The sequence below is a fragment of the Argopecten irradians genome, chromosome 16, assembly GCF_041381155.1.
Source record: "Argopecten irradians isolate NY chromosome 16, Ai_NY, whole genome shotgun sequence".
Lineage (NCBI taxonomy): Eukaryota > Metazoa > Mollusca > Bivalvia > Pectinida > Pectinidae > Argopecten > Argopecten irradians.
Window position 1 is genome coordinate 1,466,840 of NC_091149.1, and position 12,029 is coordinate 1,478,868.

At 37.0% G+C, this 12,029-nt stretch overlaps 1 protein-coding gene across 1 annotated transcript in view; it reads left to right on the forward strand.

Moving 5' to 3' along the window:
• LOC138310812 (rab3 GTPase-activating protein catalytic subunit-like) overlaps positions 1-12,029 on the forward strand; it is a 100,564-nt gene that overhangs the window by 60,772 nt on the left and 27,763 nt on the right. The window contains 7 exon segments of the mRNA XM_069252137.1: positions 5,855-5,936; positions 7,934-8,002; positions 8,470-8,504; positions 8,886-8,981; positions 10,247-10,311; positions 10,313-10,411; positions 10,751-10,876. Of these exon segments, the coding sequence (XP_069108238.1) occupies positions 5,855-5,936; positions 7,934-8,002; positions 8,470-8,504; positions 8,886-8,981; positions 10,247-10,311; positions 10,313-10,411; positions 10,751-10,876 (572 nt within the window).

Below are 12,029 nucleotides of genomic sequence, written 5' to 3' on the forward strand. Positions count from 1 at the left end.
ATATAAGGGTAGAGGTATTATTGGGCGGCAATCGGTACTGAAGGTTCAGCTAGCATTATATAAGGGTAGAGGTATTATTGGGCGGCAATCGGTACTGAAGGTTCAGCTAGCATTATATAAGGGTAGAGGTATTATTGGGCGGCAATCGGTACTGAAGGTTCAGCTAGCATTATATAAGGGTAGAGGTATTATTGGGCGGCAATCGGTACTGAAGGTTCAGCTAGCATTATATAAGGGTAGAGGTATTATTGGGCGCCAATCTGTACTGAAGGTTCAGCTAGCATATATAAGGGTAGAGGTATTATTGGGCGCCAATCTGTACTGAAGGTTCAGCTAGCATTATATATAAGGGTAGAGGTATTATTAGGCGCCAATCTGTACTGAAGGTTCAGCTAGCATTATATAAGGGTAGAGGTATTATTGGGCGGCAATCGGTACTGAAGGTTCAGCTAGCATTATATAAGGGTAGAGGTATTATTGGGCGGCAATCGGTACTGAAGGTTCAGCTAGCATTATATAAGGGTAGAGGTATTATTGGGCGGCAATCGGTACTGAAGGTTCAGCTAGCATTATATAAGGGTAGAGGTATTATTGGGCGCCAATCTGTACTGAAGGTTCAGCTAGCATTATATAAGGGTAGAGGTATTATTGGGCGCCAATCTGTACTGAAGGTTCAGCTAGCATTATATAATAGCATTATATAAGGGTAGAGGTATTATTAGGCGCCAATCTGTACTGAAGGTTCAGCTAGCATTATATAAGGGTAGAGGTATTATTGGGCGGCAATCGGTACTGAAGGTTCAGCTAGCATTATCAAAGGGTAGAGGTATTATTGGGCGCCAATCTTTACTGAAGGTTCAGCTAGCACTATATAAGGGTAGAGGTATTATTGGGCGGCAATCGGTACTGAAGGTTCAGCTAGCATTATCAAAGGGTAGAGGTATTATTGGGCGCCAATCTGTACTGAAGGTTCAGCTAGCATTATAAAAGGGTAGAGGTATTATTGGGCGGCAATCGGTACTGAAGGTTCAGCTAGCATTAAATAAGGGTAGAGGTATTATTGGGCGGCAATCGGTACTGAAGGTTCAGCTAGCACTATATAAGTGTAGAGGTATTATTGGGCGGCAATCGGTACTGAAGGTTCAGCTAGCATTATATAAGGGTAGAGGTATTATTGGGCGGCAATCTGTACTGAAGGTTCAGCTAGCATTATATAAGGGTAGAGGTATTATTGGGCGCCAATCTGTACTGAAGGTTCAGCTAGCATTATAAAAGGGTAGAGGTATTATTGGGCGGCAATCGGTACTGAAGGTTCAGCTAGCACTATATAAGGGTAGAGGTATTATTGGGCGGCAATCTGTACTGAAGGTTCAGCTAGCATTATATAAGGGTAGAGGTATTATTGGGCGCCAATCTGTACTGAAGGTTCAGCTAGCATTATATAAGGGTAGAGGTATTATTGGGCGGCAATCTGTACTGAAGGTTCAGCTAGCACTATATAAGGGTAGAGGTATTATTGGGCGGCAATCGGTACTGAAGGTTCAGCTAGCATTATATAAGGGTACAGGTATTATTGGGCGGCAATCGGTACTGAAGGTTCAGCTAGCATTATCAAAGGGTAAAGGTATTATTGGGCGGCAATCTGTACTGAAGGTTCAGCTAGCATTATATAAGGGTAGAGGTATTATTGGGCGGCAATCTGTACTGAAGGTTCAGCTAGCATTATATAAGGGTAGAGGTATTATTGGGCGGCAATCGGTACTGAAGGTTCAGCTAGCATTATATAAGGGTAGAGGTATTTTTGGGCGGCAATCGGTACTGAAGGTTCAGCTAGCATTATATAAGGGTAGAGGTATTATTGGGCGGCAATCTGTACTGAAGGTTCAACTAGCATTATATAAGGGTAGAGGTATTATTGGGCGGCAATCTGTACTGAAGGTTCAGCTAGCATTATATAAGGGTAGAGGTATTATTGGGCGGCAATCTGTACTGAAGGTTCAGCTAGCATTAGATAAGGGTAGAGGTATTATTGGGCGGCAATCGGTACTGAAGGTTCAGCTAGCATTATATAAGGGTAGAGGTATTATTGGGCGGCAATCTGTACTGAAGGTTCAGCTAGCATTATATAAGGGTAGAGGTATTATTGGGCGGCAATGTAATCGGTACTGAAGGTTCAGCTAGCATTTTATAAGGGTAGAGGTATTATTGGGCGCCAATCTGTACTGAAGGTTCAGCTAGCATTATATAAGGGTAGAGGTATTATTGGCGCAATCTGTACTGGCAGGCAATCGGTATTATTGGCGCGAAGGTTCTGAAGGTTCAGCTAGCATTATATAAGAGGTATTATTAGGCGCCAATCTGTACTGAAGGTTCAGCTAGCATTATATAAGGGTAGAGGTATTATTGGGCGCCAATCTGTACTGAAGGTTCAGCTAGCATTATATAAGGGTAGAGGTATTATTGGGCGCCAATCTGTACTGAAGGTTCAGCTAGCATTATATAAGGGTAGAGGTATTATTGGGCGGCAATAATTCAAAAGAGCACTGGACTTTGATGCAGACAATGATTTTTAAAACAACAAGTTGTCAGCAAAAATAATATAACAATATATAATGGTATATGATAACATTATAAAACTGTTGTTTCATAATTATTGTGGACGCGAGATTACTTCGAAAGGCACGGCTGCATTACTACCTCTATATGTGGATGGCCTAGTTACCTGTGCATCTATACACACGAGTGCGAGTAATGAAGCGGTTAATTTATTCTGGGAATGCAACAGTTGTTTTTATCGGTCGACGCATTTTTATGGAAATAAGCTTCAGAAAAAAAACATGTGTCCGAACTATCCGAGTTGAAATCAATAAAAATCAGTTTCAGTACCGATTCATATCTGACATAAGCGACATAAAGCAGAAAATTTGTAGGAAAAGTACACATTTGTTGATTTACCTGAGAGATGACAGTTAACCAATTCTCTGTACACATGAGCATTTAATTAACGTCTTATTTGTAAATTTAGTTATGTAGCAGAAGCCATACATGAGGTAAAGGAACCAAAACAGCACTGTTCGTGATCATTCGAATCATCAAGTGTCAGTTACCTATGATTCTATAACAAATGGTCCATGAAAAAAGTTCGATACATCGAGAAATTTGATTCATAAAACTTCGATTCATACATGGGTTAGTTAGTAATGTAATATAGTGAAGAAATACGGGACCAGACAAAAAGTTTATTCATCAGAGTTCGAATCATAGAGGTTTGACTGTAATTAACTGCATGGTGAGAGGCCATGTCATGATCACTACGCCATCACATCTCGGTGATCACGATCGACTCTCAGTGTAACTGTTTATGGGGTGGGGCTTATGAAGTCAGACTCGACCAATCGCCATGCGCATGCTGTTATTCCATTCAATTTGTGCCTGTAGTGATCAAAGGAACTTCCTCCGTTTGTCTGGTAACAGATTTGTGTACATGCTAGGTTAATTTTAGTACGAGAGTAACAACTCCCTGACCCCCTGACAAACACCCAAGTGGCCCTAATTAGCAGCCTTGGGCTATTTCCACCTTGGCTTGTGGTGTCACTTTCACTCACGTCTGTGTATTACGTAAACTGAAGTCAAGCAGTCGATCGGCCGCCTAGAAAACAATCAGCTGGCCTTTCAATAAATTTTATGACTACAGCTAGTGAGCATTACAACAAAACAAATACTGCTTACAACTGTGAATGATTTACTTACGTTTTTAATGTTAAATAGGCCTATCTGTATTTGATGGATGTCACAAACTTTGCAATCGTAATGGCCGCCATTTTGGGTAATTGTAATAGATGATCCGGATTTTATAGAATTTCCGGATTTCCTAATAACCACGTTTTTAAAAATGGAAAAAGTATTATTTTCTTAGAATTTCTGTGTGAATTTATTTTTAGAAAAAAATATATTAATAATAAAAAATTATCAGTTGTAACTGAATCTAAATAAATGAAATTAAAAAGAAATTTACTTTTTTTCTCTCTCAGATTAAATTACATTTTGAATATTACTGTAACGATTCTGTTTTTTTTTAAATTTAGTGCTTGTAAATTTAGAACTTAATCTAAGTTAATTATCCGTTATTGTGAAAGATTATTAAAAAGCCAAGTCTAATATTTCGAACAATAAAACTGCTCCAGAACTGGGTGTATATAGGGATGTGACTACTTTTGCAAAACCACACATTCCTTTATTTCAGTTAAATTCAATATGAATTCAGAATTTCATCATAAAATGGCAGATATTTAATTTATTCATATATGTCGCTCGTATACCTCCCTCTTTTGAGACCAAAATCCCTTTAAATGGTTATCAATCTCCCTCTCCACCCCTAGAAAAATATGGCATGTATGTAAACCTAAGTCAGTATATGGCATAATGTGAGATATGCTCCAATGCAACCACTCAATGCAACCACTCAGTTATATAGACATGATTTTGCGATCAGTTTTGTAATGAGTATTGTACCTATGTTTTATTGATTGTGATTGTTTTTTTTACTAATCACTGACTTGGTTATTAGGGATGTCTCATGTCTAATGCGATTTTAGTTATTATTGCTGCATTGTCACACAGCTTACATTGTTATACAAATGTATTGATACAAACATTGATCTATCATAGGAAAAAGGTAAAAAGTGTATTCAGGCAAGGTTCTTAGCTGAAACTTGTCTGAAATTATCCCAACCAAGTGTTGTAATTGTTAAAGTTGCCTAAAAAACATCGTTAATTTATTCCTTCAAAACATACATTGCACTGTATTTCCAAAATCCAAGATGTCACTCTCTTGAAAACTATCTAATAAATTTCTTATTCAGAAGATTATCAGATGACTGCCAAGGCCCTTGAACCTCTTGTTAACCCAAAACATTCCAAACTCTAGAAGATCATAGATACTGCGTCTAATGAGTTCATTCCATCACTTTAAAAAGTGCCTTAATTTAGACAATTTAAGTCTCAGTCACTCTTTGTTATCACAGAAAGCTCAATCACATGTGAGGTATCCATGGTGACACCAGCAGTCGTGCATGAAGGTCAAAGGTCATCCTTGATCATAGTCTTGTGTGTTTTGTTAATAATGCAGTTTGAGTCATGTGCTGCATCATATATTGATACTAATATAACATACTGTCAGTTTTTGTTTCAATGGCAAGGAGAAGAAGTGGCCAATATTTTCAAGATTTTTTATTTTCGGATTGTTTGTTAAATACGTTTTTTTTTTTTTCATCAGCTTTTGTTATATTACATATATGTATAGACTATGATTTTAAAGTTTCATGGATCAATCAGACTTACTTTTGTAAAGATGTATTGTTATGTGGAGCTAATCGCTGGGATGTCGTCCTGATAACTCCTGGTCTGGATACGTTCCTGATAACTCCTGGTCTGGATACGTCCATGTATGATTGTTAAACGCTGGAGCTAATCGCTGGGATGTCGTCCTGATAACTCCTGGTCTGGATACGTTCCTGATAACTCCTGGTCTGGATACGTCCATGTATGATTGTTAAACAACATTGTAAGACTTATTCCAAACCATTGAATGAACTGCAGTAAGCTGGAAGCTGAAATATGTAATTTAAGGAGAGTAACTTTAATACAAATGGAATGAGATAGCTTCCTGCCAGTCCATAACTACAGTACCATAGGGATACATTAAGTTGTGCTGTTTTATGAAGATATGTCAACATGTTTATGTGTTTGTCTGTACAAGGTAAATGTTAGTACTGAATTAAACCAGGTGAGCAATACAGGCCCACTTGGCCTGTTTTATCAGATTTTATGAACCTGACCTGTTTATCTCCCTTAGATCTCTCTTCACTGATGGAGGATGAGATTGGCTGTACCTCGTTCAGCAGTCTTCCGTTTGGTGCGAGTGAGGATCCAGTGAGGTGATCAGCTTTACACGAGTAAAACCTGCTATTGTACTGGAAGTTTACATGTCAGGGGTTAATAGGTTTTGGGGGAAACTACATGTCAGGGGTTAATAGGTTTTGGGGGAAACTACCCTTTTTCAAAATTGGGGAAAAGTTTAGAGAAATATAGGGGAATTTGACTCCTGTGATTTTGATCCAAAATTGCATTCATTTTGATGAAAAAGAGCTGTAAAACAATTTGTTTTAGTTTAAGATTTAATAAAACAGGACATTTAAAGCTCGAAAATCAAAAAAATAATGGCAGTCACATATGGGATAAATCGTCATTACAAAAAAAAGTCAACAAGGAATTAGTATTACAAAAGTGGTCATTTTTTAGCTTCGAAGAGGGGAATTTTAGGCCAGAGGGGAATTTATTCCTTGAGCGGAAACTACCCATAAACGGTTGTAAATCAGAGCTGGATTGGTCCCTGTGTGTGTCATATAAAATCTGATATTGTACTCACATCCTTAACTTGTTTCACTTTTTTTGCTCTGTTTAATCGTTGATCTTTATTTGAGTACAATAAGTAAAATTTTAACAAATCATAATTTCATAATCTGGAAATAAAAATACCATGTGGTTGATCTCATGATCAAAGTATTACATATTATTTTAGTTGATTGTAACCACACTATGTCCCGGAATATTGTGTAAATATCACCATGGTGTGACCACACTATGTCACCATGGTGTGACCACACTATGTCCCGGAATATTGTGTAAATATCACCATGGTGTGACCACACTATGTCCCGGAATATTGTGTAAATATCACCATGGTGTGACCACACTATGTCCCGGAATATTGTGTAAATATCACCATGGTGTGACCACACTATGTCCCGGAATATTGTGTAAATATCACCATGGTGTGACCACACTATGTCCGGAATATTGTGTAAATGTCACCATGGTGTGACACACCACACTATGTCCCGGAATATTGTGTAAATATCACCATGGTGTGACCACACTATGTCCCGGAATATTGTGTAAATATCACCATGGTGTGACCACACTATGTCCCGGAATATTGTGTAAATATCACCATGGTGTGACCACACTATGTCCCGGAATATTGTGTAAATATCACCATGGTGTGACCACACTATGTCCCGGAATATTGTGTAAATATCACCATGGTGTGACCACACTATGTCCCGGAATATTGTGTAAATGTCACCATGGTGTGACCACACTATGTCCCGGAATATTGTGTAAATATCACCATGGTGTGACCACACTATGTCCCGGAATATTGTGTAAATATCACCATGGTGTGACCACACTATGTCCCGGAATATTGTGTAAATATCACCATGGTGTGACCACACTATGTCCCGGAATATTGTGTAAATATCACCATGGTGTGACCACACTATGTCCCGGAATATTGTGTAAATGTCACCATGGTGTGACCACACTATGTCCCGGAATATTGTGTAAATATCACCATGGTGTGACCACACTATGTCCCGGAATATTGTGTAAATATCACCATGGTGTGACCACACTATGTCCCGGAATATTGTGTAAATGTCACCATGGTGTGACCACACTATGTCCCCGAATATTGTGTAAATATCACCATGGTGTGACCACACTATGTCCCGGAATATTGTGTAAATATCACCATGGTGTGACCACGCTATGTCCCGGAATATTGTGTAAATATCACCATGTGTATGTATCAATGTCACCATGGTGTGACCACACTATGTCCCGGAATATTGTGTAAATGTCACCATGGTGTGACCACACTATGTCCCGGAATATTATGTAAATATCACCATGATGTGACCACACTATGTCCTGGAATATTGTGTAAATATCACCATGTTGTGACCACACTATGTCACGGAATATTGTGTAGATTCCCGGAATATTGTGTAAATATCACCATGGTGAAGTTAATGTCTATATATAGTATGGCATTATATTAACTTTGATGACTACTGATTTGTTTCAGTGAACTCCGACTTGCCTGTACCTGGCCCAGTCTATCTGAGGATATGATTGTTGAGAACCAGAATTACAGGTAATATGCATCATAGATAAAACTACCTTACCGCAGAAATTTAACAAAAAAATTATATATATAAAACAATGGCATATGAAATGTTTGCCCTGTGCTGCTACAGTTGTTTTTTGTGTGGACTAAGCAGCTTTGGTGTTATGTGGCCAATTTCAAATATATCATCTCAGCTATTTCCCTAGCACATTGTTGTGCATCATGTACAAGCCCTCTTGGCCTCTTATTTACCACGAGTTGGATGATAGTTGTGTCACGATTGATTGTTTATTTTCGCAGATGGGCCATCTCTTATTTTGTGCCATACAGGCCCTATGGGCATCTTGTTTTGTGTAATACAGCCCTTATGAGCCTCTTGTTAATCACTATGGAAACGCCTGTTTGAACTCATTTGTAAATGTTTTCCTTTTTCAGTGACCTTGCCTTTTCTCCCTCTCGCATTTAAAGGGCTCCTCGCAAGTGGTCAGTAAATAATTGGAATGTCAGATGACCCCAAACTGTTTATTGGGTGAGTAAGTCCACGATTTGGTTTTTATACCCTAGCGATGAAGTTAAGGAGAGGTTTCTGGAATCGGGTTGTTCATCTGTCTGTCTGTCGACACAACTTTGTCCGGCAAACTCTTAGACTACTTGACAGATTTTGATAAAATTTGGTACATAGAACCCTGATATAAAGAGGAGTTGTGTAAACCATATAGGGTTCTGCAATGTCCCCTATAAATGGATTTATTACTAAATCATTTGTACAGCGGGGGGATTAGTTGTCCACTCTTGTGCCAGTTTTAGTTAATATTAAATATTAATATTAATATTATTTACATTATAATGATTGTATCGCTCTTTCTGCCCCACCCCTATACAAAATGAAAGTGATTTGTTCCCTATTTAGGACATTATCTGCAGAGCTTTGTGAAGCATGGCTACCGTACAGAGAGCACAGAGGAACTACTGTGGAATATGGTGGTTACTGACGAGGAGACAACTGGTAAGTGGATACAGATGGATGTGCATTGATATTGGAACTAATACATTTATCAATCAATTTTGTCATTTGATTTTCAAAATGAAACTGTTTCCTTGTAGTGATTTCACACCGGATTAACAGAATATTTAGAATTCAACAGAATTCTTTGAGAGGTTCAGCTGAAGTTAAGATAAAAATTTTATGTTAATATTGATACGACGGGTTACAGACCAGACATGGGACATATTTTACGTTAATTTTGGTACGACGTATTGTGGACCAGACAGGGACATATTTTACGTTAATTTTGGCACGACGTGTTGTAGACCAGACAGGGACATATTTTATGTTAATTTTGGCACGACGTGTTGTAGACCAGACAGGGACATATTTTATGTTAATTTTGGCACGACGTGTTGTAGACCAGACAGGGACATATTTTACGTTAATTTTGGCACGACGTGTTGTAGACCAGACAGGGACATATTTTATGTTAATTTTGAAAAGATGTGTTGTAGATCAGACAGGGACATATTTTATGTTAAATTTTGGTAATACGACGTGTTTGTAGACCAGACAGCGGACATATTTTATGTTAATTTTGGTGCGACGTGTTGTAGATCAGACAGGGGACATATTTTATGTTAATTTTGGATGCGACGTGTTTTGTAGACCAGACAGGGACATATTTTATGTTAATTTTGGTGCGACGTGTTGTAGATCAGACAGGAGACATGTTTTATGTTAATTTTGTACGACGTGTTGTAGACCAGACAGGGGACATATTTTACGTTAATTTTGGTGCGACGTGTTTGTAGACCAGACAGGGGACATATTTTATGTAATTTTGGTGCGACGTTTTGTAGATCAGACAGGGACATATTTTATGTTAATTTTGTACGACGTGTTGTAGACCAGACAGGGACATATTTTATGTTAATTTTGGTGCGACGAGTTTGTAGACCAGACAGGGGACATATTTTATGTTAATTTTGGTACGACGTGTTGTAGACCAGACAGGGACATATCTTATGTTAATTTTGGTACGAACGTTTTGTAGACCAGACAGGGACATATTTTATGTTAATTTGGTAGTGTTGTACGACGTTTTGTAGATCAGACATTTGTAACGGGGACATATTTTATGTTAATTTTGTATGACGTGTTGTAGATCAGACAGGGACATATTTTATGTTTAATTTTGTAGATCAGACGTGTTGTAGATCATTTTGATACAGGGGACACAGGGACATATTTTATGTTAATGTTTGTACGACGTGTTGTAGATCAAACAGGGGACATAAGCCAGGCTCTACAGAGACTGACAGACCCCGGCGTCGGCTACAGTATTCCCCTCGATCTCCAACGTCGTCAACCGGGCCAGTTAGTCGCATGACTGTTAAGACCGAGTGGCACCGATATCTGCGGACCTTCTAACAGAGATTCTGGAGGTCAGAAGCATAAATCTACTTTTTTTTCATATCATTGATATCATTTTGTTTTACATGAATTCAATATGCAAAACATAATCTATTGAAAAATTGGTTTTGTATTAAAACTAAAAATTGTTCCTACTCATTATATGGAAAACGTGCACTATAATACAAGAATTCATGGCAATATTTGTAAGTCAAAATAAAACACTGATGTACAGATTTTAGTATTAACAAATGAGTTTTTTTATGCACCAAAACTTCGCTTTTAAATTTCACAAACTTGCACCTATTATTGTACTACATGAGACTAGTTGACTCAGCTGTTTCATAAAAGTTTGGCTGTGTTTCCTACAGTTCTTGTTTCCGGATGCCAAAGATGCATTTGACAAACAGAAAGAGGAAGGTGATGAAGAGAAAGAAATGGATGCTACAGAGGTGGACGCCCTGGAATCGGACAACCGGTACACAGAGGTCATCAGGGTAAGTAACTCCATCCCGACAGTTCTAGTGTTGATTGGCAGTATACCACTCACTTAATCATTAAAAACAGTACTCTATCTCTATTTGCCTACACCATTTAATAGTAATTCAATTTTGCTTGTACCAAGCATTTCCATTGGTTTAAAAATCCCATGACGTAAAAATGGTCTTGTCGTTTGTAATGTCGCATCTGATTGGCTGATACAATGATGTAGAGGACAATGAAATTACAGTGGAATACATCGAATAATAAGGATTATACTGAATAAATATTACACACAAAAATCATAGTTTTAAACAATGAAAATACATTGAATAATAAGGATTATACTGAATAAATATTACACAAAAATCATAGTTTACAATGGAATACATCGAATAATAAGGATTATACTGAATAAATATTACACAAAAATCATAGTTCACAGTGGAATACATTGAATAATAAAGGATTATACTGAATAAATGTTACACAAAAATCAAAGTTTACAATGGAATACATCGAATAATAAGGATTATACTGAATAAATATTACACAAAAATCATAGTTTACAATGGAATACATTGAATAATAAGGATTATACTGAATAAATATTACACAAAAATCAGAGTTTACAATGGAATACATTGAATGAATAAGGATGAGTATACTGAATAAATATTACACAAAAAATCATAGTTTACAAATGGGAATACATCGAATAATAAGGATTATACTGAATAAAATATTACACAAAAATCAGAGTTTACAATGGAATACATCGAATAATAAGGATTATACTGAATAAATATTACACAAAAATCAGAGTTTACAATGGAATACATCGAATAATAAGGATTATACCTGAATAAATATTACACAAAAATCAGAGTTTACAATGGAATATCCATCGAATAATAAGGATTATACTGAATAAAATATTTACACAAAAATCAGAGTTTACAATGGAATACATCGAATAATAAGGATTGATATACTGAAATAAATATTACACAAAAAATCAGAGTTCACGTGTGGAATACATTGAATAATAAGGATTATATACTGAATAAATGTTACACAAAAATCATAGTTTACAAATGGAATACATTGAATAATAAGGATTATACTGAATAAATATTTACAACAAAAATCAGAGTCTTTACAATGGAA